The sequence below is a fragment of the Neovison vison genome, chromosome 12 (genome assembly GCF_020171115.1).
Source record: "Neovison vison isolate M4711 chromosome 12, ASM_NN_V1, whole genome shotgun sequence".
Lineage (NCBI taxonomy): Eukaryota > Metazoa > Chordata > Mammalia > Carnivora > Mustelidae > Neogale > Neogale vison.
Genome location: NC_058102.1, coordinates 62243941 through 62271541, shown reverse-complemented (window position 1 = coordinate 62271541; position 27601 = coordinate 62243941). Strand labels below are relative to the sequence as shown.

At 38.2% G+C, this 27601-nt stretch overlaps 1 protein-coding gene across 1 annotated transcript in view; it reads right to left on the bottom strand.

The window, feature by feature from the left end:
• AEBP2 (AE binding protein 2) overlaps nt 1-27601 on the bottom strand; it is a 62404-nt gene that overhangs the window by 31002 nt on the left and 3801 nt on the right. Inside the window, exon 2 of the mRNA XM_044229124.1 lies at nt 5810-6017. Within this exon, the coding sequence (XP_044085059.1) occupies nt 5810-6017 (208 nt within the window). The remainder of the gene's footprint in view (nt 1-5809; nt 6018-27601) is intronic.

Sequence of the window (27601 nt, the reverse complement as noted above, 5' to 3'; positions counted from 1 at the left end):
AAACGTTTTCATACCCCATTTTTAGAAAATTTCTCATTGTAAAAGAACCAAACGCCACAGGAATCCAATCCAAATGTAAAAGAAATTATTCAAGAATAATTTCATAGTTCCTCTATACTATCTTAAAATGAATTAAGATCTAGCTATATTAGGGGCGCCTGGGTGGCTCAGTGGGTAGAGCCGCTGCCTTCGGCTCAGGTCATGATCTCAGGGTCCTGGGATCGAGTCCCGCATCGGGCTCTCTGCTCAGCAGGGAGCCTGCTTCCTTCTCTCTCCTCTGCCTGCCTCTCCATCTACTTGTGATTTCTCTCTGTCAAATAAATAAAATCTTTAAAAAAAAAATAAAAGGGGGCGCCTGGGTGGCTCAGTGGGTTAAGCCACTGCCTTCGGCTCAGGTCATGATCTCAGGGTCCTGGGATCGAGTCCCGCATCGGGCTCTCTGCTCAGCAGGCAGCCTGCTTCCTCCTCTCTCTCGCTGCCTGCCTCTCTGCCTACTTGTAATCTCTCTCTGCCAAATAAATAAATAAAATCTTTAAAAAAAAAAAAAGATCTAGCTATATTAATAGAATGCTGAGGCACAGATGTTCATAGTGTAGTCTCTCATGGTAGACTTATATAAAGTTTATTATTAGATTCAACAGAAATAGGGGAGCCTGGGTGGATCAGCTGGTTAAGCGTCTGATTCTTGATTTTGGCTCAGGTCATGATTTCAGGGTGGCGAGATCAAGCTGCGGCGGGGGTGGGAGGGGTGGGGATGCAGAGTGGGTGTCAGGCTCTGTGCTCAGTATGGAGTCTGCTTGAGACTCTCTCTCCTTCTCCCTCTGCTCCCCCCACCCCACCGTGCACTCTCTCTCCCTCTCTTAAATAGAAGTAAAATCTTGGGCGCCTGGGTGGCTCAGTGGGTTAAGCCGCTGCCTTCGGCTCAGGTCATGATCTCAGGGTCCTGGGATCGAGTCCCGCATCGGGCTCTCTGCTCGGCAGGGAGCCTGCTTCCCTCTCTCTCTCTCTGCCTGCCTCTCCATCTACTTGTGATTTCTCTCTGTCAAATAAATAAATAAAATCTTTAAAAAAAAATAAAAAAAAAATATATATATATAAGTAAAATCTTACAAAAAATAGAAAATAGAAAAAAATAGAAACAGCACAAAAATGACCTGAATTCTACTTAGAGCTTTCACACTTTGCAGCAATATGTTAGAACACTTAACTAAACCTCTATTTCCTTTTTCATCCAACACTATGAGCACACATTTGATACTCCAAAATACGATGAAAATGTAAGATTATATATTATATATTCTCTCAGAAGGACTATTTAACAGAAAAAATTGGGTTTATATTAGACACTGACAGTCCTTTCTCAAAATAACTGCCACCAAATTTTTCTGCCAGACTATCTTAAATAAAAAAGAAAGAAAAGAAAAGAAACACCACACAGTTATTAAAAAAATATTCCTGGACTACCAAAGAATCTTCAAATTTATAATGACCTAGCTCAAAAGATACAGAGGTCTAAAATTTCAATGTTACAGGGAGGTCTGGGCTTTCTGCTGAGAAGTCCTGTGGAAAACCTTCCTTTACTGTCAGAATAGGTCAATTTTACCTTAAGGGAACTCCTCCAAAATGCCCCAAATGAAAAAGAATGGTACAAACCTGGGAACCTACGGTAGTGTAAATCTCCTTCACTTTCATCACTTGCTTTAACCCAACATACCAGAGTATTTTTCTGACTACTCATGGCTTACACCTTTGACAGCTTGTGTGACAGTATAAAGATACATGCCCTTAATCCTATCTGGCCACTAACATTTCACACCTGGAAGTGTACAAATGAATTCAACAAAATCTTCTTAAATTGTAAAATCTACTGTAAAAAAGATCCTGGCACATTTCATTGTATCCAAGTATGCATAAGGAAAATTCAGTTAGTAGTAAGGTGAATTAAAATCAGAGCCAGTAGGCAATATAATTTATATGCAGGGGTGGGGAAAGGGGATGGTTTACCAAGGAATTAGATTCCTTTTGCAGTAAGATGATACAGAAGATTTTATATAAAGCACAAGATATACCATCTAAAGTCAGGAAGGGGTTGGATGATTTCATGGATCCCTTAAACTTTAATATTTCTGAGAAAAAAAAACCAGCTTACTCTTTTATAAGATGTGAAAAAAACAGAAGAGAAATAAGGTATTTTTATATATAATTATTTTGTCTCAAATCAGTTTGCTCTTCCAAGAACTAAAATGACAGCTATAATTTTGTATCCCATTATTTTTAGCTACACTAAATGAACATTTTCAATTTTCTCCGTTAAAAGATATTTAATAAAACAGAGGACAATAATGTTTAATAGAACACTCAAATTATAAGAATTAAGTATTTCTCCTTTATTACAAAATATATGACCAATTTCATGTTGTTGTTCAGAAGATACCAGATAGGCAATCAAAACTCAAAGTGACCTCCTAATGATTTCACTTCCTAGGGCATTCCAATTTAACCATGAGTGTCTACAAATGTCATTTTTACGTAGCATACAGAGGTAACTGACCTTATTCAAGTCTTTGAATATCATCCCTCCCCCCCAAATCTCCCTTGGGCCCTCTGCCCTCAAATACCCAAGAACATATACAAACATGAACTTAATCAAATGACACATGTAAAATAACTCCTGCATCAAGAAACAAACAGATTTCTTTCTGGCAACTCTTTTAAAGTGAGAAACAGTTAAAACAGAAAGAACAGAACACTAATGGATGTTAATGAACCACTGAAATCCTACAAGATGAAGTTTCCCCCCTACCAAGAATTCAATGGATATTAAGAGGACACTGGAATTAGGAATACTAGTTAGTAAAATAGCTCAGTCTAGTCTTTGAAATCCAGTCATGCATAGAAGTATGGACCCAAGAACACAATTCTACTGTACCTAAGAAAAAAAGGGTGTTTTTTTCTTTACTTCTTTGTTTTTGTATTTTAAATAGGAACAAACACTTTTAAGCGTTCTTCCCACACACACACTTTAAGTGTTCTTATGAAAAGGTACATTTGGGGTGCATGAAGGGCTCAGTAAGTTAGGTATCCAACTCTTGGTTTTGGCTCAGGTAGTGATCTCAGGGTTGTGAGACTGAGGCCCTGGTCGGGCTCTGTGCTCAGCACAGAGTCTGAGACTCTCTCTCCTGCTCTCCGTGCCCCCACCACCAAATAAATAATCTTAAAAAAAAAATAAATAAAAGTTACATTCATAATTTGATATTTAAAGGGTTAGTTTAACTTTTGAAATAGAATATACTCACTTTGATATATGAAAAGATCAGGAAAAGCTAAACTCTACCCAATTTCAGCCTCCAAATATTACAGTCATGTGACATGGCAACATAAAAAGCTTAAAGGGAGGGAAAGAAGTTTCTAAGCTGTTACTTAATGGTTTTATTTTCCCAGGGTGACATTAGAATGGGATGAGAAAAAGAACAGGAATAATATAGTATTTAGATCTTGCTAACTTACTGCTCCAATAAAACTCATCTTAATAATTAGAAGCATAAAATCCTCTAGAGGCACCAATTTTTTCCTCATTTGTTTCTGTTCCATCAAGACAGTTTAACACTTGGGGTAGAAAGAAGAGAAATAAGAAATCTAAAGAACTAAAATTGTGTCATGAAAATCAGCTGAATTACACATATATAAGATATCTAAAACAGCCAAAGTTATGAAGACAGAAAGTAGAATAGTGGTTACTAGTTGCTGGGGAAAGAAAGGATTAGGGAGCTCTTGTTAAATGGGTACAGATTTCAGTTTTGAGATACTGAAAAAATTCTGGAAATGGATAGTGACGATGGTTGTACAACAATATGAATGTACTTAACGCCTCTTTTAAAGTTCCCTCAAAAAAAAAAAAAAAAAGTCCCAACCGACACCCACTCTATTTTAAGCACAAAACCAGGTCAAGATTTCCTGTTACATAGTTGAGTATAGGTTTCAAAGTTTCATTCATACTTTCATTCTGAAAGCTTAGTCTATGTACCAGTGAGTGGTATGTAAAAAGTGATTTCAACGTATTTTCTCCATTCCTCTGATTCTTTAACATTTGTAGTTCAGCAATTAATGTCCTTCATTAATCCTAAAATTAGCCAATCTTACAATAAAGTAATTTTATGAATATGCATTCAAGAAATGACATGGGGGGCGGGGAGATTCATTTCAGCAAGTTTATACTAATAGAAATACCAAGACTTCATGCCTAGCTCTTTGATATCAATTAAGTAAATACACCTGCAGTGATTACATGATAAAGTCTGCACCTCTATTTTTTCTACAGATCCTTAAAAGGCTAAAAAACTTTCTCATAAGGCTGTACACCACTCCTCAACATGTAAGATCCAACAATTATAAATGGGAAATTCTCCCACACCTACTAAGAGAAGCCCAGTAATCTACACTCTGATGATCCTATATATAGTTGCTAAGTCGAGTAACTAAAAAAGCATCATGCTATGGCTCAAAAGGCTATCTTACTGATATATTCCAAGTGACATCAAGCACTGACTCACAAAAGGCAACTCTGCAATAACTAAAAAACCAACTTGGTTGACAGTTCACCCTAAAAATCTGAAATATGAGAGAAGGGAAAAGATTATTAGAAAAGTAACCTAACCATTGAGCTGGGCTGTGTTAGAAAGTGAAAATACCATATGATGGACAAAGTTCATTAATATACCATCTGTCATCAAAATCAAATCTATTAAGACAAATCTTTACTTATCAAATTCATGTAGTCAAAAGACTACTGACACATTACAACATATTGTGACAAAGGCAAAGATTTCTTAAAAGAAATTCCAACGCACAAATATCACCTGTTAAAATGTTGAAGACATGCTTATATGGTTGCATGTTTTTTTAAAAAAAAATCAATCAATGCAACCTTGGAAATAGTTACCCACTTTCTTAAACCATAATGATCTTAACCATTTTAATATCAGTATTATCTCAATAGTGGTGGCAGGCTGATAGGAAATTATGTGGCCTAAAGCTTATCTGTACTTAAAATGTGGCATTAATTTCTGGAAAATGCACTTAAGTGTGGTAACTATTCAAGACAAACCTAGTAAAGTTGAAAAAAATTTTAAGGAACATTATAATACTTTGATCCATTATACTTTGACTCACCTAATTTACTTAGCTCTTAATTCACTATCCAATAAAAATTACATAAACGGACACAATTAAATGCATTCCTAAAAGGGTATAGGTCAATTCTCACTAATCATTTCTATCTAAGTCAGCTCTGTTAAAACCTGGAAAAGATGATCAGTTCTCATTCACAAAATGAATGCAAGGTGTCATTTAACAGAACTATATATATTAATCCTGGTACCAATAATCTCTCCAGTTAATTTCAGCATCAGAGATCATTTAGGACCACTCTAACAAAAGAAATCCTAGACAGTGCCAACTCCTAAATGTCCTCAACTTAAAACATCAGTAACTTGAATAGGTGGCATTTGTTTATTATATTCCCACTATATTTGAGAAAGTCTAATATTACCACTATATTTTAGAAAACAGAATTTCTTCCCACTATATTTTAGAAAGTCTAATTTTGTCTAAAGGCAAATTAAAATCCAACACATATGTTCTCTATTTGATTCCATGAAGTATGTGGGAAATAAAAGAAAAAAGTTGTGAAAAAATAAAGCCTGTGTAAAAACAATCCAAAATTACTTTGAGAAAAAAAGCCTAACTAGCAATTATAAATTAATAAAACTAATGAAAACAGGGAGTGAAAAAAAGAAATGACAAAACCAACCCCTCCTCGCTGACCATCTACATGTATGGAACGGATGTGATCTGCCAGATCTGGACTAGAGTTGAAGCAAGCCTGGCACTGGTCCCAACAACAATTATAGGCAATATTTTTGCTTGAAGAAGTAGTGCTTCCTTGTCCATTCATCATTGCTGGAGTTGAACGCCCACTGGATATTGTGCTGTCTACATCCATTATAGTACTGCTTATGCTACAAAAGAAGAAAAAAGGCTGTGTTATTCCTAGAAATTCACTAACATGAATATGATCTTATAAATACTTGATTAAGATTACTACTTAACATTCTGCTCCATACAAAGCATACTAACCATATTTTCTATTAGAAAACAACACTGATTTGAAATTAGTTGGCAATAAAGTACAAATCAAGTAATAGTTTCCAGCTATAAATAACTGAGAATCAAGAGTATCTTTACAGTTCTATAAATCACTTGTTAATCCAAAACCTTTTCCTCTATTCACTAATCTGAGGATTCAACCGCTTGTCACAGCCTACCTCTCTCCATCTCAAAGAAGTTTGGGAAACTGTGCTGTATTTTCTCTTTTAAATAAAAAACCAGGGACACCTGGGTGGCTCAGTCAGTTAAGCATCCGCCTTCCACTCAGGTCATGATCCCAGGGTCCTGGGATCAAGTCCCCCACTAGGCTCCTTGCTCAGCAGGGAGCCTGCTTTTCCCTCAGCCTACTTCTGCTTGCCATTCCCCCTGCTTGTACTCTCTCTCTCTGACAAATAAATAAAATCTTTTAAATAAATAAATAAATAAACGAGAAGAAGAGAGAAAACTGGGTCCAAGCAAAGTTTCCCTGATTTTACTGAAGTCCAAATAAAATGTCTTTCCCTGGCCCTCAATTTCTTTTTTTTTAAAGAAAATCACATATTAGTAGAAATAGAGTAATAGAAGTAATTCTGCAGTCAAATGCTCTGCCACTGAGCTATACCCCCAATAGAAGTAATTCTGAATGCCCAAAATTTCATATCTTAATAAAATGTAACACACTTTTGCCTCCCTTTTAAAAGCAATCAGTTTAGGGGAAGCTGGCTGGCTCAGTCAATAAAGTATGTGACTCATCAAATAAGTAAATAAAATCTTAAAAAAGGGAATCTTTAGAGGTTCCGGTGGCTCAGTCGGTTAAGCATCCAACTTGGCTCAGATGTCATGATCTCAGGGCTATGAGAGCAAACCCCACATCAGGCTCCATGCTATGCAGAGCCTGCTTGAGGTTCTCTCCCTTTGCCCCTTCCCTCGTGCTCATTCTTTTTCTAACATAAATACAAAAACATACTTGTTTAATTAAAAGCAATTCATTAAAAAATTTTTTCATTTTAGTATCTTCCCAATACAGAAACTATAGGAAAATAGTTTCAACCACAGAAGGGTCAACAGTAAGAATGTTTGTAGTTTAAAATCCATCAAAAGCTATGTATCTGCTTACAATTTAAGTAACAAAAATTATGAAAGTTCTATTAACTTTTAAGGGGTATGCTTCCCTACTCCAAAGTTATTACAGAAAATTTCAATGACACAGAAAAGTGTATCTAAATCTGAACTTGACAATTTTCATTTTGTCCTATTTGCTGTATTTTCCACCCTCAATCATCTGCAGGTTGCAACATGATACTTCAGCCACAATTATTTCAGCATACACCTTCTAAAAATAAGAACATTCACCTACAACCAAACTTATTTGCTGATATGTAAAAGTCAAAATAAATTTTAACTTATTAAGTAAGCTTCTCTTTTGTTTCCCCCCACATCCTCATTAAGGAAGCTTAATAATGATTTGTATCTACACCCTATGCACCCATTAAAAAAAAAAACTAGCAAGGGCACCTCGGTGGCTCAGCTGGTTAAATGACTGCCTTCAGCTCAGGTCATGATCCTGGAGTCCCTGGAGGATCAAGTCCCCGTATCCAGCTCCCTACTTAGCAAGGAGTCTGCTTCTCCCTCTGCTCCCCCCGCCCGCCTCATGTGCACGCTCTCTCTCTCAAATAAATAAAATCTTTAAAAAAATAAATAAAATAAAGTAACTACCAAAAATGTTTCTGTAGGTTGCTTCAGACATGAAAAATATCTCAGATTTTACTTTAAAGAATGTTCACATAAGTTCATCTGGCTATCTACCAGTCAATATATATATTCCAAATGTAAACTCTAAAACTTATTTTAAAACTCTGTGATCTTGGGGTACCTGGCTGGTTCAATCAGTAGAGCATGTGACTCTTGATCTCAGGGTTGTAAATTTCAGACCCACACTGGGTGTAGAGATTAGGGTTTTTTTTTCCCCCTTTATAATCTCTATTAAACTCTCAAATGCAAATCACCTCTTGATTACCTGAACATTTATTCATATTTTTTGTTTTTTGCATAAACTGTATGTCAGTTTTTCTACACTGAAATGTGTATTTTTATTTGAGCCATAGAAATTTCAGTATATGTGCTGCCGAAGCGAGCATGAGCCTTAGAAATTTCAATTTTCCTGAGGCCCTTAATATTTTTCTTACTGTTTGTTTCATGTATTTTAAAACATTTTGACTATAAAACTCAATACTTCTGTAAACCAAAGGCAAATAAAATATTAATAGTTTTAAGTGAACAACCAACCATTCAATTTATAAACAATCTTAGGGAAAGAAATAAATATCTGTGACCTCTTCTGATATAATCTCTAAAGTATAGCAAAGTATAAACACACACACACACACAAATGCAGGTTAGTAATGCTCTAATTTCCATACCTAAATCAGGGAGGGAGATATAGACACAGCTATCTTCTAAAGGCAAAACTTCTTTTAAAGTATACACAAACACTGTCCATGTTTTTTTGGAGGAGGAAAGGGAAGGTCAGTAGGAGAGAACTTTCACTATATACACCTTCTGAATAATTGTTAATCGCATACCTGTACTGCTTTTAAGTAAAAGTCCAAAATTAGTTGAAAATGAAACCAGAGCGACTATCTTAGGCTCAGGTCATGATACTGGAGTTCCAGAATCAAGCCCTGAATAGGGCTCCCTGTTCAGCAGGGGTCTGCTTCTTCTCCCTCTGTCCTTCCCCCTCTCATGCTCTCTCTCAAATAAATTAAAAAAAAAATCTTTGGGGCGCCTAGGTGGCTCAGTAGATTAAGCCTCGCCATCGGCTCAGGTCATGATCTCAGGGTCCTGGGATCGAGCCCTACCATCGGGCTCTCTGCTCATCAGGGAGCCTGCTTCCCCCTCTCTCTGCCTGCCTCTTTGCCTATGTGTGATCTCTCCCTGTGTGTCAAATCAATCAATCAATCAACCAAAATCTTAATAAAAAAAAAAAGAAAATGAAACCAATTTTCTCCTTAAATTAGATAAAGGTCAAGAGACTCTACTTACTATAATATATAATATTATATTATATATTACTTAATATATCCAACTAGCAATATAAGACTATCTTATAGTCTTATATATTAGAAGAAAGTGCTTAGTGTACTTTTTTTGCTTATTAATTTTACCATAGAAGGGGAACCTTGTAAGTCCAAATATCCATAAACACTAAGCACTAGGTAATTAGTCTATGTGCAGTATCTTTCACTTGAAACACAGTACTTCATGTAGATACAGATCCTCATAAAAGGATGGCATAATGCTGATGTTAAGAGCATGAATTGTGTCCATCAATGTCAACTAAGCTGCAAATGCAACGGCAGAGGAAGTAAGAGACAGGTCCCAGGCCCTAGAAGACTTGATCAAGAGACCGTCACACAGGGACGCCTGGGTGGCTCAGTTGGTTGAGCAGCTGCCTTCAGCTCGGGTCATGATCCCAGCGTCCTGGGATGGAGTCCCACATCGGGCTCCTTGCTCGGCAGGGAGTCTGCTTCTCCCTCTGCCTCTGCCTGTGTTCGCTCTCTCTACCTCTCTCTCTCTGACAAATAAATAAAATCTTTAAACAAAAAAAAATAAATAAAGAGAGATACCGTCACACATGTGCAGCATACCCAGAGTCTCCTATTCCATAGCAGGGCCAAATGGAGTCCTGCTATATAGTCCCTCTTAGGTTTTCTCCAACTTCTAGGAAGTGCCCAAATCCTAAGCCTCCAGGCTCCCTTTTGGCCCCAGACCCATGCTGGAATCAGCGGTTCTCTCCACTCCTAAGACTGATAAAAGCAACAGTCCTGATGCAGAAAAGCACAGGAGATAAGGTACAGTTAATTTCAATTTTGACAGGACACTGAGCTAGACACAGATGTCAAAGAAAAATGTTCTCCTCCTTCCTATAAGATATCAAGATGATCTGAACTAGAAGGGCACATTCCTTCCACTTATCCTGTAATATTCCTAGGATAGTAAATACATTAAAATTTTTCATTCAGTTCTCCTTCCCAATGAATACCTATTGATTCTGTAAAACAAAAGTATTTGTACAAAAACCAAAGCCAGAAAAAGCACTCTTATTCAGGTAATTACAATAATTCTAAAGCAGTGTTTCTCAGTATTCTATGTATTACCTGGCATCTTAGTAAATGCAGATACTGATTTTGTAGATTTGGGGGTAGGACCTGAGATACTGTATTTTTAACAAGCAGGTACTTGTTGATAAACCTGCTACCACAGTGTAAGTAGTAAAATTCTAAAAGATCTTTTACCATTATTACCCAAGTAAGACCAATCAGACTATGCAAGGAAGTGTCTCCCATTGCAAAATGATAAACTAAAGCCTACACAAAAACACTCACAGACACACATGCACACCCTGTGACAACAGATAATCCCTAAGTTTCAAAAAGCACATGCTGTTAGAAATTCAAATGCAATATTTAGAGAAGGACATGAGACATTTTCAACCTAACAACATTCCCTTTTCCCTCTTTTCCATGGGCTCTTTTCCTCTTGTTAAGAAACTACCTGGCACACCAGACGTTTTTACCCCAACATCTAAAGTACACAGATTTTATGAAAATGACTTCCTCTGAGAATTCAAGGGCCAAGTCACTCATACATATAATAGACCCTTCTTTGAGAACTCAAATTACTGTCGAGCAAAACATCTGTGTGCTTGATATGACCACAGCTGAAAGGGCTGCCAACACTGAAAAGTAAAGCTTGCTGAATGACAAGATACAAGAAAAGAGGAAGCAATACATGGATGTTATATTGTCATGATGGAGGACAGATCAGGCTCTTCATGTAACAGAATAAGAAAAGTTCACTGATTTGGTTTCAGATTCCACATTGCAAACACTGCAAAACAAACAAACAAAAAAAAAACACTATCCCTTTTCTCAAACAGACATAAAATTAACCTAAAAAGGCTATTAAAAATAGCCTTCCTTTTCCAACTAACTATCTGTATGAGGCCAGATAGCCTTCAAATAGTTCAACCAAACAATTCATTGCAAAAGACTGAATGCAGGGCGCCTGGGTGGCTCAGTGGGTTAGGCCGCTGCCTTCGGCTCAGGTTATGATCTCAGGGTCCTGGGATCGAGTCCCGCGTCGGGCTCTCTGCTCGGCAGGGAACCTGCTTCCTCCTCTCTCTCTCTGCCTGCCTCTCTGCCCACTTGTAATCTCTCTCTGTCAAATAAATAAATAAAATGTTTAAAAAAAAAAAATGACTGAATGCAGAAGTTGATATGAAAACTAGCTGTTACACCAGATATTAAAGACATTAGATATAAAACATCATTCTTCAATTTTTTTTAAACTGGAAAAGTTATTCTATGTTAAGAAAATACTGTTTAGGGGGTGCCTGGGCGGCTCAGTGGGTTAAGTCTCTATCTTCGGCTCAGGTCATGATCCCAAGGTCCTGGGATCGAGCCTCGCATCGGGCTCTCTGCTAAGGCGGGGAGCCTGCTTCCTCCTCTCTCTCTGCCTGCCTCTCTGCCTACTTGTAATCTCTGTCAAATAAATAAATAGGGCGCCTGGGTGGCTCAGTGGGTTAAGCCGCTGCCTTCGGCTCAGGTCATGATCTCAGGGTCCTGGGATCGAGTCCCGCAACGGGCTCTCTGCTCAGCAGAGAGCCTGCTTCCCTCTCTCTCTCTCTGCCTGCCTCTCCATCTACTTGTGATTTCTCTCCCTGTCAAATGAATAAATAAAAATTTTAAAAATAAGTAAATAAATAAATAAAATATTTTTTAAAAAAAGAAAGAAAGAAAATACTGTTTAGGGGTGCCTGGCTGGCTCAGGCGGTAGAGCATGCAACTCTTGATCTAAGGGTCATGAGTTCAAGCCCCACACCGGGCAGGGAATCTCCTTAAAAACAGAAAGAAAATACTGTTTGTTACATATAATTGGTTCATTTTTTTTTAATTGGTTCATTTTTAAATTAATGTTTCTAAAGTTCTTGGTCTTAATTTCTGTTCCTGTAATAGTGATAAATATAACCTACATAAACAAAAGTTTATTTTTTCAGTAACTTTAATAACTTTACTGAGATCTAAGTTATATTCCTCAACATTTAAGAAAACAAATGGATTTTTAAAAGCAAAAGGTCTGAGAACCACTGTTCTGGATCAAAGCTTAAATGACTCTCTAAAACAGATTGGAAAGATTATATTCCTGAGATGGAATATTTTTATTTTATTCTGAGTGTAACTGCTGAATTTGAAATTGAATCTGAGGTCCAATGGATAGAAGCCTTATCGGGAGTCTTCTTTTCAGTTACCTATGAGGAAAATCATTTATATTGTGGATTTTCCTTGGTATCTTTGGGTTCTTTTCTTCTCCCTGCTCATAATTTCTAAGTTACTTGAATGTCTAACTTTTTTTTTTTTTTTTTTTTTTTTAAGATTTATTTGACAGGGAGAGCATAAGCAGGGAACGGCAGGCAGAGGGAGAGAGAAACAGGCTCCCCACTAAGCAGGGAGACCAACAAAAGGTTTGATCCCAAGACCTTAGGATTATGACCTGAGCCAAAGGCAAAACTTAACCAAATGAGACCAAATGCCCCTGAAATGTTTAACTTGAAAGGAGGGTTGAAAACAGGGGCCTGAAGGTATATGGATGTATAATTTGAATACAAGTATAATTTACTCTTGTCACTCAAAAGACTTTAAATATCATAATTTCCTATATACATATGTGATTGATTAGTTAAGTTGGAGATCTGTACTGCAGATCTAATTTAGGCCTCCACATATCCATTTACATAAAATTAGATCTGCAAATCACACCCTTATGCCTTACCCAAATAAACCCCTTCCAAGAAGACTCAGTTATTTGCTACATGCTCTCCCCTCCTAGGGAACTAATAACAAATTAAAGGGCTGTCATAGAACAATACTAAGAGTTTTACTGCTTGGGGTACCTGGGTGGCTCAGTGGGTTAAGCCTCTGCCTTTCGGCTCAGGTCATGATCTCAGGGTCCTACGATAGAGCCCCACATCGGGCTCTCTGCTCAGCGGGGAGCCTGCTTCCCCCATCTCTCTCTGCCTGCCTCTCTGCCTACTTGTGATCTCTGTCAAATAAATAAAATCTTTAAAAAAAAAAAAAAGTTTTACTGCTTAACTTTGAGGTTCCAGTCACTTTTGCATTTGTGATATATAGTTCAGATCATTAAGTAATGATATTTTTCAAACAGAATTTCCCTACTAGTAATCCCCTTTCATAGTTCTTGATCAGTAGAACGAAGTGTAGTATCTGAAGACTGAAAGACAAGTTGCCCGTATCTGCAAATCAAATTTTCAAGACTAATCAGCCAAAATAAAACAAAGAGGGGCACCTGGGTGGCTCCTTGCTCATGCTTTCTCTCACTGTGCTCTCTCTGGCTATCTCTGCCTCTCTCTCTCAAATAAACAAAATCTTTAAAAAAAAAAAAACAAAAAAAAAAACTGTTGAGGACACCTGGGTGGCTCAATTGGCTAATTGGGTTAAGCTCAGGTCATGATCCCAGGGTCCTGGGATGGAGTCCTGCATCAGGCTCCTTGCTCAGAGAGAGTCTGCTTCTCCCTCAGCCTGCTCTACCTGCTGCTTGTGCTCACTCTCTCTGACAAATAAATGAAATCTTAATTTAAAAAAAAAAAAAAAAAGCTTAAAACATTTGGTGAGACTGACAAAAAAAAAAAAAAAAAAAAAAAAAGAATTAAAGAAACAAAATGAGGAGGGGCGCCTGGGTGGCTCAGTGGGTTAAAGCCTCTGCCTTCGGCTCCAGTCATGATCCCAGCATCCTGGGATTGAGCCCCGCATGGGGCTCTCTGCTCAGTGGGTAGCCTGCTTCCCACCCTCACCCCCCTGCCTGCCTCTCTACCTACTTGTGATCTCTGTCAGTCAAATAAATAAAATCTTTTTAAAAAAGGGGGGGGGAGGGCGCCTGGGTGGCTCAGTGGGTTAAGCCGCTGCCTTCGGCTCAGGTCATGATCTCAGGGTCCTGGGATCGAGGCCCGCATCGGGCTCTCTGCTCAGCAGGGAGCCTGCTTCCTCCTCTCTCTCTGCCTGCCTCTCTGCCTGCTTGTGATCTCTCTCTGTCAAATAAATAAATAAAATCTTTAAAAAAAAAAAAAAAAAAAAAAAGGGGGGGGGGCCTGGGTGGCTCAGTGAGTTAAGCCACTGTCTTCAGCTCAGGTCATGATCTCAGGGTCCTGAAATCGAGTCCCGCATCAGGCTCTCTGCTCGGCGGGGAGCCTGCTTCCTCCTCTCTCTCTCTCTCTGCCTGCCTCTCTGCCTACTTGTGATCTCTCTCTGTCAAATAAATAAATAAAATCTTTAAAAAAAAAGAAACAGAAGGAGGAAATTTTGTTTAAATACTAAAACTGACATAAACTTGTAACATTCATTATAAACGGCACTTTGAATTTAAATTTACTTAAGTTTTACTGTTCTGACTTACTTTATAAATTAATGTAAAATTTTTGAACTTCTAAAAAATAATACTAATAAAATATCATTTCAGTATGTCTTTGACATTGGGGTTCCACACAAAAAATTCATGGGGGGGGGGGGCGCCTGGGTGGCTCAGTGGGTTAAACCTCTGCCTTCGGCTCAGGTCATGATCCCAGGGTCCTGGGATGGAGCCCTGAATCAGACTCTCTGCTCAGCAGGGAGCCTGCTTCCCCCTCTCTCTCTGCCTGCCTCTCTGCCTATTTGTGATCCCTCTCTGTCAAATAAATAAATAAAATCTTTTAAAAAAAAAATCATTTGGGGGAAAAAAATTTCATCCACTACTCAGTCTGTAAATTGTTTTTAGATTGTTTATTTTCTAAACAATAGTCCTAAAACTGTCAAAATACAAGCTATGAAATGGATAGTACTTTTACATTAAAAAGTTAGAAACAACAACAAAAACAGAAAACATGGAGCTGTATCATACACAGAATAAGTGAAAGAGAGGATTAAAAAGTGCCATAAACTTAAAGAATGTAATAGGAAGGGGCACCTGACTGCCTCAGTCAGTGGAACGTGCAACTCTTGATCTGGGGATTGTGAATTCAAGCTCCACACTGGGTGTAGAGATTACCTGAAAATAAAATCTTAAAAAATGATAATAATAACATAGTAGGAAAACAGGATGATCAAGGCATCTAACTACTTCCTTCAATATTTGGAAGTTATTGAGATTCCACAAAGGAACTTTCCTAATATCTAAAGAATCAAGGCTGTTTTATTTTTGTAACTTTTTTTTTTTTTTTCTTAGAATCAGGGCTGTTTTATTTTTGTTCTTCAGTGAAAACCATACAATCTTTAGAAAGTCTTAGGTTTAGGGCGCCTGGGTGGCTCAGTGGGTTAAGCCGCTGCCTTCGACTCAGGTCATGATCTCAGGGTCCTGGGATCGAGTCCCGCATCGGGCTCCCTGCTCAGCAGGGAGCCTGCTTCCTCCTCTCTCTCCCTGCCTGCCTCTCTGCCTATGTGTGATCTCTCTCTGTCAAATAAATAAATAAATAATATTTAAAAAAAAAAAAAAAGAAAGTCTTAGATTTATAAGCTCCTATCTTGCTATAAAACAAATATTCTATAATTCTTACTTTAAAAAGAATGGAACACTGTCTTGCATATGGACTGAAGAAAATGGCATGAGATAAAAGGAAATAAAAATTCTGATTTGTAAGTTACATTTAACAGGATCACAGCAAGCATTATAAACTTAGCTTAATTCTAACTGGTAATAGCTCTACATAGAAATACATATACTATACACAATTTTCAAGGTATTTTTCAAACTGTAGGTAAACAGCTTTATATCCACACACCAGGGATCCGTATCTAATCACCCAACTAGGTAAGTTGTTACTTGACTAACAGGTTATGTTCCTGTCATCTATGAAATTGCTACTCATTACTAGAATGATTACTCTATGTTTCTCCCATGCTTATAATCAAAATTATTAAAGGCTAAAATTCAAAAGAGTGCCAACCATTTAGGACAAACCTGTATTCTTGAAAAGTGTGAAGCTGTATACCTGACATTATATGGATAACATACAACTTTAAGAGTGTAATTCTACTATTTCTCAACTCCATTTGTTGGAATGGACTATAATTTTGTGCCCTGCTCCTTATTCTAGACATTGACAATGGGACTGAAAGTCATTAAACTAAACAAGTTAAAGGAAACAGGCACTTCAAGAAAATTATGAACTGTCTGCCTGTTACATTTTATGACTCTTAAAAAAAAATCATAGAACTTACTGAATCAAAATTTACATCACAAAAGTAAGGTATTTTATTTAAATCTGAGCTCCTATTCTTTACTAGAACAGCTAACACTTACTAAGTATATTTCCCAAAGATGGCCACACCATATATACACTTTCCCACATCCTTTTCTTACAATATGGCATCAGGGTGCTGAGGGGCCATTATTACCTCCCCTTGAACGTGAACAAACCTGAGACTACTACAAAAGTGATACTTCAAGGGGCGCCTGGGTGGCTCAGAGGGTTAAAGCCTCTGCCTTCAGCTCAGGTCATGATTCCAGGGTCCTGGGATCGAGCCCCGCATAGGGCTCTCTGCTCGGCAGGGAACCTGCTTCCTCCTCTCTCTCTGCCTGCTTCTCTGCCTACTTGTGATCTCTGTCTGTCAAATAAATAAATAAAAATTTAAAAAAAATAAAATAAATTTTTAAAAAGTGATACTTCAAGACTTACAAGGCGAGGTCATAAAAGGCAATACTACAGCTTCAGCCTGACTCACTCTTGGGACACACAGCTTGGGAGACCAGAACTACCTCATTTAGAAATCTGGCTCCCCTGAAATAACCATGATCAAGAGACCTCCTGAAAAAAGTACACAGAGCTAGAGAGAGATGCCAGGGAGTCCAAGATGTTTCAGTCTTCTCAGCCCAGGCACCACACATGTGACAAATAGTTGAGTGCGTAAGGGAGTTTTCTGATTTCACTTCCCAGCCTTTATGCCGTTGTTCTAAATTGATACTAACTATGATGATGATGTGATCTAAACCTACCCAGCCCTGCTCAGATCTTAGATTTGTAAGCAAAATAAAAATGTTTTTAATCACTAAATGTTGGTGTTGGCTGTCATGCAGCCATAGTAAGTGGAAGAATGCTTGACATGTATTAACTCATTTAATATTTACAACAACCACATGAGATAGGTACATTAGTATCCTCAACTTAACAGATAAGAGATTGAAACATAGAAATTACATGACTTGCCCAAAGTCATACAAATTCAAAACACTAATGCCAAACAACTCAGTTGCCACATTTATAACAAAGGAAAAACATGAGAAACCACAGATTTGAGAAATACTGGAATGCAGCCCTTAACGTATGTCAAAATAAGTTTCACTTGGTGTGCCCATACAAAAAGTTGTTTCTTTGCTTTTATACATCTAAAACACACACAACACAAAAGATATTTAACGTTTACATATAATTTGATTCTTTGAGGTAGATAGTTTTGCTAACAAGATATTAAATTTGATTCCTGGGGCACTTGGGTGGCTCAGTCGGTTAAACGTCACACTCGTGATTTTGGCTCAGGTCATGATCTCAGGATTGTGAGACAGAGCCCCACATCTGGCTCTGAGCTGGGCAAAGAGCCTGCTTAAGTTCTCTCCCTCTCCTTCTGCCTCAGTGGGTTCTCTCTCTCTCAACAACAACCAAAAAGATTCCTCCAAGTCAATTAGCTTCATAAAAAACTTAATTCTAGGTCATAGAAAGAAACACTATCCTCAGGTAGAACTTGTCCCAAATTTAGAACTTAAGCCACTAAAACAGATAGGAGCCTGAGAGTGTCAACATAAAATTCAAATCCAAATATTCACTTGTCTTGGGACAAAGGGACAGTCACTTTGGTTTTTCTTTATCAAGAAAAAAGAGTAAATTAGAGACTGGGTTTTAAATGGGATAAAGGAATTTAGATAACATCAGATTTCTGTAAGGTCACCTGGTTTTGCCTTCCAAACAGCTATGGTGCTGTAGGATTTTAAACCTTTAAACTCAGAAGCAATCAGAAAAAATAAGTAAAGGGAGGCCTGTGTGGCTCAGTCAGTTAAGCGCCTGCCTTCGGCTCAGGTCATGATCCTCATGATCCCAAGGTCCTGGGATCTTCAGCATCTGACCCTTGCTCAGCAGGCATCCTGCTTCTCCCTCTGCCACCGCAGGCTCCCCTTGCTTCTGCACCAGCTCGCTCTCTCACACACAAATAAATAGAACCTTTTAAAATAGGGGGAAAAGAAGTAAAAAAGAACAAAGAAAGTAAAGACAAGTGCTTGTTCTATCACATGCGTTACATATGCTCAAGTCACATTTCTGTAAGGCCCTATTTTGGTTCCTTCTGATCTGTGTAATTTGTACTAGAATCACCTAAGTCTCTCATTTAGGGTAAACTCCTAAGCCTATGTAGTGTAGTGTAGCCTTGCACACAGTAAATGCTCATACTTTTAGTGACAAATTTAAGCAGGATTTTTAAGGCAAGTAAAATACATGGCTTTGTCATACTGAGATAATCATAAAAATTAATTGGAGGCACACTAAAAATCATTAGCCAAAACCAAGATATTATTATTACTATTGTTACTGTAATTACAAGCTATTATCACTGTAATTTAAAAAGCTAAAATGGGTTTTTCTAATCAAGAAAAAGACTACTCTCCATCCCTACAATTATTTCTCTGAATAAAAACAAAAGATTTTTTCCCCAAGACCCAGCAGCATTCACTAAATTGGTCAAAAGGGACTTTATGCAACAATGACGAAATATAGCCTATGGAAAACAAGTAGGCTACATTCTTATATTACCACTGTGCACATCATTTTAAATTTGCTTCTCATTTCTAGTCTATTGCTCTTTAAGATTACTCCACCCACATTTTTCACACAGTTTAAGACCAGATCAGCAAGCAATTACCTTCACAAAGACTGTAATACTAGAAATACTCTATTTCAATGTAATTACATTATAAGGAGTTACCTTTTACCTTCAAAAAGATTTCTAGGGAAATGCTTGTATGTAAAGACAATATGTAAAAAAATCTGCTTTGAAGACTAACACCCATTTTGTAAGAAGCAATCACATTTACTTGTTTTTTTTTTAAAGTTAGTGTTAAATCACAAAAATTACTTAACAGATGATTTCAGTACATACATTTCTGGCAAAAATGTCTACAGGAGTTCTCAACACCTCAAAAGACATGTTCAAATCACTGCCAACATGAACGTAAAGCACTAAAAAAATCTACTGCTACTGCTGATTAATCCACTCTCGGTATTCTAACAAATATTTATAAAAAGTAATGATAAAAATTTTATAATTTAGCAACGATATAGTAAATGTATTTACTGAGAAATACAAATACCCTTCTAAAGTCTCTATATTTTCTCTAATTAGTAACACTTCATCTTTCTAAAAATTTGAAACATAAATGAAAACCAGAAAGCAAGACAGGGACTTCGAAAAGCTTTAAACTTAAATAAAATGCCAATAAAGACACTCTATTCCCCTAGAGACTGAGTAACTACAACACTTAAAAATCAACTTTTAAACTTCATAGTCTTAAAAGGGATCTAGGCCATGTATATTATAATTACCAATGAAAATGAGGCCCAGATATGCAAATGAATTCAAGCTCCTAAGTTATACTTTGCAAAAGAGTTGAAATTTAAACTAGCCACTGACTTAATAGTGTTTTAATTAAACTTCCCCAGTCAAAGTTGGTTACAAGAATCACCTAGGCAGGGGCACCTGGGTGGCTCAGAGGGTTAGCCTCTGCCTTCGGCTCAGGTCATGATCCCAGGGTCCTGGGATGGAGCCCGGCATAGGGCTCTCTGCTCAGCAGGGAGCCTGCTTCCTCCTCTCTCTCTGCCTGCCTCTCTGTCTACTTGTGATCTCTGTCTGTCAAATAAATAAATAATCATAAAAAGTAAAAAGATCTTATTTAAAAAAAAAAAAAAAAAGAATTACCTAGGCAGTATGGTAGCTACGAGCACACCTAGACTGCCTACATTCTCAAGGACCTCTGTAACTCTGGGCATGCTCTAATGTCTGCACTTCTCGCCTCATTAGTTGTTTGTGAGGATATAAAGAACTGAACTTCATAAAATCCTTCCAGTAAGCTCAAAATGCTCAAATTCATAAAGTACAGAATAGGAGTTTTCTCCTAAGATAGTATCTAAATTTATTTTTTTGTTGGGAAACAAAATATCAGTTCGGGAAGTCTGCTTTTTAAATTTTTCAAAAATCACAACTTTTTTCAAATACTGTTTCTACAAATGCTGTTAAAAAGAAATGGGAGAAGCGGTGCCTGGTGGCTCAGTCACAAGAGCAGGAGACTTTTGATCTTGGGATTGTTGAGTTTGGAGTGCCACACTGGATGCAGAGATTACTTAAGTAAGTAAACCAACTTAAAAAAAAAAAAAATGGGGAAGATATAAGGCACAGAATGGTTCTCCTTCCTGTTTCATAGAGTCATGACAGTGAAAAAGAAGAAATATGTATCAGGTTCATTCAGAAATATGTATCAGGGGCGCCTGGGTGGCTCAGTGGATTAAGCCGCTGCCTTCGGCTCAGGTCATGATCTCAGGGTCCTGGGATCGAGTCCCGCATCCGGCTCTCTGCTCAGCAGGGAGCCTGCTTCCTCCTCTCTCTCTCTCTCTCTGCTTGCCTCTCTGCCTACTTGTGATCTCTCTCTGTCAAATAAATAAAATCTTTAAAAAAAAAAAAAAGAAATATGTATCAGATTCAGTCTAATCCAACCAATTACTGAGTTCTGAATACAGGCAGTGCAATAGTTGAGTACAGCTGGTAAGTAATGGGAGTATAAAAATAAATAGAACCAGATTTTAATTCTTAAAAATGTTATAGCCTAAAAAAGGCAAACACAAATGGATATTTCAACACGACACCATAAGTTATGGTGATTTTTGAACCCAGAAGAAAGTATGTAAAGAGTATCTTTGAGATTCTGGATATAGCAAAGCCAGGCTTGGGATATTCTGAATTATCGAAAGGATAAAATAGAGCATTTGCCAATCTACATCAGAATCACCACATTTGAACTCCAAATTATTTTATATTGTTTAAAACCCTCACTTTTAAGGAAAAGAATCAATCTGAATCAATCTGAAGTTCAGAGAAATCTACATCAGAATCACCACATTTGAACTCCAAATTATTTTATATTGTTTAAAACCCTCACTTTTAAGGAAAAGAATCAATCTGAATCAATCTGAAGTTCAGAGAAATGAAATGATTTGCAAGCAGTCTCTAGTAAAGCTAGTACTGTAATATCAATTACTGATTCTCACCGGAAGCTTTCTTTCCACATCTATCTGCATAAGAAATGGAAGCATAAATGACTCTACAAATTAAATACAGCCCTAGGCCCTTTACATATTCCATCTCCTTTAATCACACTAAGATATTCTATTTTACAGGTATGTAAACAACTTCTGAAAAGTTACATTATAATTCCTTCTAAGTTCAGGTTAACTTGTCCTTGAATTATTTTAGTTATGGATGTGGCTGGAAAAATAAGCAAGCTATTGTTCCAATGAAATCCTCAAGAAAAAAAGATTTTACTCAGAAATAATAATGTAATATTTTTCTTATAAGCCCCTCAGGAAATTAGTTTTTCTTTAGTTTCCTTTCTTTAATTTCCTAAGCATGACTTTTTCGCTAATTTGTTCTCTAGTTCAAGTCTCTTCATTTCAGACCTGTACTATTCCTACCACTTCCTAATTGGTCTCCCAGATCCCAAAATTTCCTCTCTACCTTTGCCACATTTTCCTGTAACACAGAAGTTTAATCATTCATTCAAAATACATTTAAGAATACCTAAGGGGTGCCTGGCTGGCTCAGTCGGTAGGGCATCCAACTCCTGATCCTGGGGTTTTAAATTTGATCCTGGGGTTCTAAATTTGAGCCCCACACTGGGTGGAGGTATTACTTAAAAATAAAATATTAAAAAAAAAAAAAACACCTAAAATAAGCATCAGGCACTGTGCCAGGTGCTGTGGATAGAACAAAGATCAGAGACAAGATTCCCATTCTCAGGAAACATAAACTCTAGCAGTAGAGATAAACAGTAAACAACACTCAAATTGTAACAAGGGCAACTGAAGAATTTGGGAGTGCTAGCATTGTGCCTAACAAAGAAATCAGGGATAGTCTGACTAAGAAAATGTTTGAGATAAAACCTGAATGGGATTAGGAGTTACAAAGAGAAGGTGGGGAGAGGTAATAGAAACTGATTTACAAACCTACACTGAAAAACTGCCCACATCCGTTATTAGCATGAAAAATCCCACTTCAGCCATTCTTATTTCCCAGTTCTAATGTGAATCCTCTGACCTAGGCAGGAAGTCTGAATACCTTAGGCTCTTTTTTTCCTATGTTTCATTTAGGCTTTCTGAAAACTTCTCCTCCCATCACCTGGGTGGCTCAATCGGTTAGGCCTCTCCCTTCAGGCCTCAGGTCCTGATTCCAGGGTCCTGGGATGGAGCCCAGCATCAGTCCCACATCCTTGCTTGGCAGAGAGCCTGCTTCTCCCTCTGCCTGCTTGTGCCCCCCCCCGACAAATAAACAAATAAATAAAATCTTTAATAAAATAGATTGTGTGCCAAATACTCTACATGTAATCCCCATAACACTCTTAAAGGATAACTATTACTGTCCCCCTTTTACAAATGGGAAACCTGAATAGTAAGATCGTAAATAACCTAAATAACTGTCCCATAGTCACCCCCCATTTAAGTGAAAGCCAGAACTCAAACCACACATTCTGACTCAAATCACAGTCTTTTTTTTTTTTTTTTTAAGATTTTATTTATTTATTTGACAGAGAGAGAGAGAAAACACAAGTAAAAAGAGCAGCAGGCAGAGGGAGAGAGAGAAGCAGGCTCTCTGCTGAGAAGGGAGCCTGATTCGGGGCTCCATCCCAGGACCCTGGAATCATGACCTGAGCCAAAGGCAGCCTCTTAACCAACTGAGGCACCCAGGCGCCCCTCAATCACAGTCTTAAACCACCGCTCTCCCTACACTTTCTCCCTCCTTAACTTCAAAATTTCCACTTAACCTTGGTAAAATGTTATGCATTTTTATACAGTAAATGTTTCTTAACAATGATTTAGGAGGAGCACCTGGGTGGTTCAGTCAGTTAAGCGTCTGCCCTCTGCTTTCAGCTCAGGTCCTGATCCCAAGGTCCTGTGATTGAGCCTGGCACTGGGCTCCCTGCTCAGTGGGGAGCCTGCTTCTCCCTCTCTTTCTCCCTCTGCTGCTCCCTTGCTTGTGCTTTCTCTCTCGCTCTCTCACTCACTTTCTGTCAAATAAGTAATCATATTTTATTTTTTTTTAAGATTTTATTTATTTATTTGACAGAGAAAGAGATCACAAGCAGGCAGAGAGGCAGGCAGAGAGAAAAGGGGACGCAGACTCCCCGCTGGGCAGAGAGCCCGACGCGGGGCTCAATCCCAGGACCCTGAGATTATGATCTGAGCCGAAGGCAGTGCCTTAACCCACTGAGCCACCCAGGCGCCCCAGCAATCGTATTTTAAAAAACAAACCATTAGGGCGCCTGGGTGGCTCAGTGGGTTAAGCCGCTGCCTTCAGCTCAGGTCATGATCTCAGGGTCCTGGGATCGAGTCCCGCATTGGGCTCTCTGCTCAGCAGGGAGCCTGCTTCCCTCCTCTCTCTCTCTGCCTGCCTCGCTGCCTCTCAATGTGATCTCTCTCTGTCAAATAAATAAATAAAATCTTGAAAAAAAAAATTAAAAAAAAAAACAATTATTTAGGAGAAAAAGCCCTGTGGTGACTATCCATTTCAGATTTTCTGCACTCAAACTCGTTTATAAAAATACCTTTACAGAAATCCACAATTTCAGAAATGTCCTAACTTTTTTTTTGATAGACTTGTCAACAACCATTTAATCAACATTTATTTTTTTTTAAAGATTTTATTTATTTATTTGAAAGACAGAGATCACAAGTAGGCAGGCAGAGAAGCAGGCAGAGAGAGAGGAGGAAGCAGGCTCCCTCCTGAGCAGAGAGCCCGATGTGAGACTCGATCCCAGGATCCTGAGATCATGACCTGAGCTGAAGGCAGTGGCTTAACCCACTGAGCCACCCAGGCGCCCCTAATCAACATTTATTATGCACCTCTGGATTGCCTCTAAATTGGTAAATTGTTTTAGTCTTGTTCTAAGATTCTATTTATTTATTTGAGGGGGGCAGAGGGAAGAGCGAGAATCTCAAGCAGACTACATACTCAGTGCAGAGCCCCACACAGAGCTGGATCCCACAACCCTGAGATCGTGACCTAGGCAGAAACGGGGAGTCAAGAGTCAAACACTTAACCGACTGAGCCACCCAGGTGCCCCTTGTTTTTTATGTAAATGCTACTCCCACCATAGGGCCCACCATAGGGCGTGAACTCATAAGCCCGAGATCAAGTCATAAGCTCTACCACCTGAGCCAGCCAGGCACACCTAAATTTGTAGTTTTTTGTTTTTTTTTTTTAAAGATTTTATTTATTTATTTGACAGAGAGAGATCACAAGTAGGCAGAGAGGAAGGCAGAGAGAGAGAGAGGAGGAAGCAGGCTCCCTGCTGAGCAGAGAGCCCGATGTGGGACTCGATCCCAGGACCCTGAGATCACGACCTGAGCCGAAGGCAGTGGCTTAACCCACTGAGCCACCCAGGCACCCTAAATTTGTAGTTCTTAACTTAAATCAACCTCTTGAAAATCTGACAGAAGTTGCTGACATCTTCTCAAGAAATCACATGAAATTTTGCATCAGATCTCACAGGCTTTATTGGAGTACACTGACCTAATAACTTTAAACTTATCAATACCAAATACAATGATCCAACCAAAGGCACCAATTTCTGGCCCTCAGTTTACAGTCTCCTTTATTTATATAAATTCTATTGTTGCTATTTCGATTTAATTCTAATAATTAATTAAGTACTCACCATATCCAAGATACCATGTTTGGATCTAAAGAGGTACTGTCCCTGCTCTCAAAAATACTACCGTACAACAAAAAGGATGAAGCAAGCATTCAAATAATGTGGATTCTTCAGAAAAGTTCATAGGACTCTAATAGGAATTCATTTGGACTTAGAATACAATCCCTTCATGGTAAAACCTAACTCTTTTTAGCAGTTAAAGAACTAAGCCTCAAACATTTAACTTAAAATCATAATACAGGCAGCAATACAAAGATCTGAATTCAGACTGACTCAGATTACATACAGATACAGAGATATTCTACATCCCACTACCTACAGAATAGAGCTATAAGCAGGGAGGAAAAAGATTTTAAAAAACCTCTATGGGAATTAAAAGGAAAAAGAAATTAAAAGCCAGGATTTACTGTGGCATTTTGATGGGTTTTGAAAGGTGGTCTTAGTGAACAAAATATGAAGGAATTACTGTGTAACAGGGTATCAACAACAACAACAACAAAAAAAAAAAAAAAAAAGGAAAAACTCATCTGCTAAACGAAAACATAGGAAAAATCAAAAATAAGCAAGCATTTTAGGTCATAAAAAGAATCTGCTGGGGTGCCTGGGTGGCTCAGTGGGTTAAAGCCTCTGCCTTTGGCTCACGTCATGATCCCAGGGTCCTGGGATTGAGTCCTGCATTGGGCTCTCTGCTCAGTAGGGAGCCTGCTTCCCCCCTCCCTCTCTGCCTGCCTCTCTGCCTATCTGTGACCTCTATCAAATAAATAAATAAAATCTTAAAAAAAAAGACTTTGTGGCTTCTTCCTTGCTCTCTCAGATCACTTGCTCTGAGGGGAAATAGCTGCTATGTTATGAGGGCACACAAACAGATAATAGACTTGGTGAGTAACTGAAGCGTCCTGCCAAGAACTACAAAAAGTGAGGCATCTTGGAAACACACTTCTAGCCCCAGTGAAGTCTTCAGATGACTGCAGTGCTGGCCAACCTTTTCACTGCAACCTCATGAAACCCTGAGCCAGAACCACCCAGCTAAGGCCTATCCACTCCTGCCCCTCAGAAACTTCTGGCGGTAACAAATGTCTGTTCCTTAAAGTTGCTGAATTTGAAAGAAACTTACTACACAGCAATAAACAGCTAATACAATTGGCAAAGTGTGAAATTTGACTTTGTTTACATTAGAGTCAAAACAGTTTTTTCCTAGGAACTAGGGCAAAACCTACACCTTAGAATTAAAACCCTCACAGCACTATGCAAGATGGATGAAGTGGGAAGCACTGCTTCTTTCCATCTTCCACAATATTCAGTGAAGAGTCCAGCACACAGTAAATACCTGAGTTTGGTTAGCAAATCAACTTATACACAGGATGTTCTAATTGACTCAACATAGTAGTCTTAATTTTTCTTAAAATTTTTCTTAATTTTGGGGCGCCTGGGTGGCTCAGTGGGTTAAAGCCTCTGCCTTCAGCTCAGGTCATGATCCCAGGGTCCTGGGATCGAGTCCCACGTCAGGCTCTCTGCTCCGCAGGGAGAACCTGCTTCCTCCCCTCTCTCTCTCTGCCGGCCTCTCTGCCTACTTGTGATTTCCCTCTGTCAAATAAATAAAATCTTTAAAAAAAAAAAAAATTTTTTTTTCTTAATTTTTCTCAAAAGTAAAATGACTCCCTAGAATCTCTCCATAAATTCAATCCTGAAGTCTGTAGTTTTTTCATGATTTTATTTTGGGCACATAGCCATGCCTTCCTTAACTGGGAGTTATCAATGATAATTGAGACCTACTAAAAGCTCTTTTCCCTAAGCTGCTTCAGAGTTAAAGAGGTAAGTACTTAAAGAAGTTCATCACGAAGTATGAGCAAAAATTACTTTACATTAAAGTATTGTATTGCCTCAACCATACAGATCCTTAATAAATCCTGATAACTTCAGCAAGCAGCCTTCTGGTATCAATAGGATTTAGAAATTTAGCCTCCGTATTATATCTTCACAATCGTACAACTAAGAAAATGGGCAACATAAACCTGTTGTCCCAGCATCCGGGCAATGTCAGTTACACCTCAGTCTGCAACTCCTAAGATTGGAATTCCAAATTTTGATCCACAAAATGCTAAGGGCCTGTCGCCCTTCCTGATCATTAAGTTTCATACTATAAGCCTTTACCTATCACCACATCCTTACACATGCACTTTTCACTTGACATTCGAATTTACCCAGAAAGGCTGACAGAAGTGGCTAAAAGTGGTCTTGGCTTTTCAAAATAAGTCTTGGTTTCTAGTCTAGTTGGATGGGGGTGGGGGGATGCTGGAGAAAGAATATATGTGTGTGTGTGTGTGTATGAGACAACCACAAAAGAAGTTATTATCAATTCACGTATACAGAAAAAGTAATACTTTCAATGTATAGTCTGATTCAACAGCTAGAACTTATTTGTAAACTAAAAAAAATTCCAGAAGTATTTTAA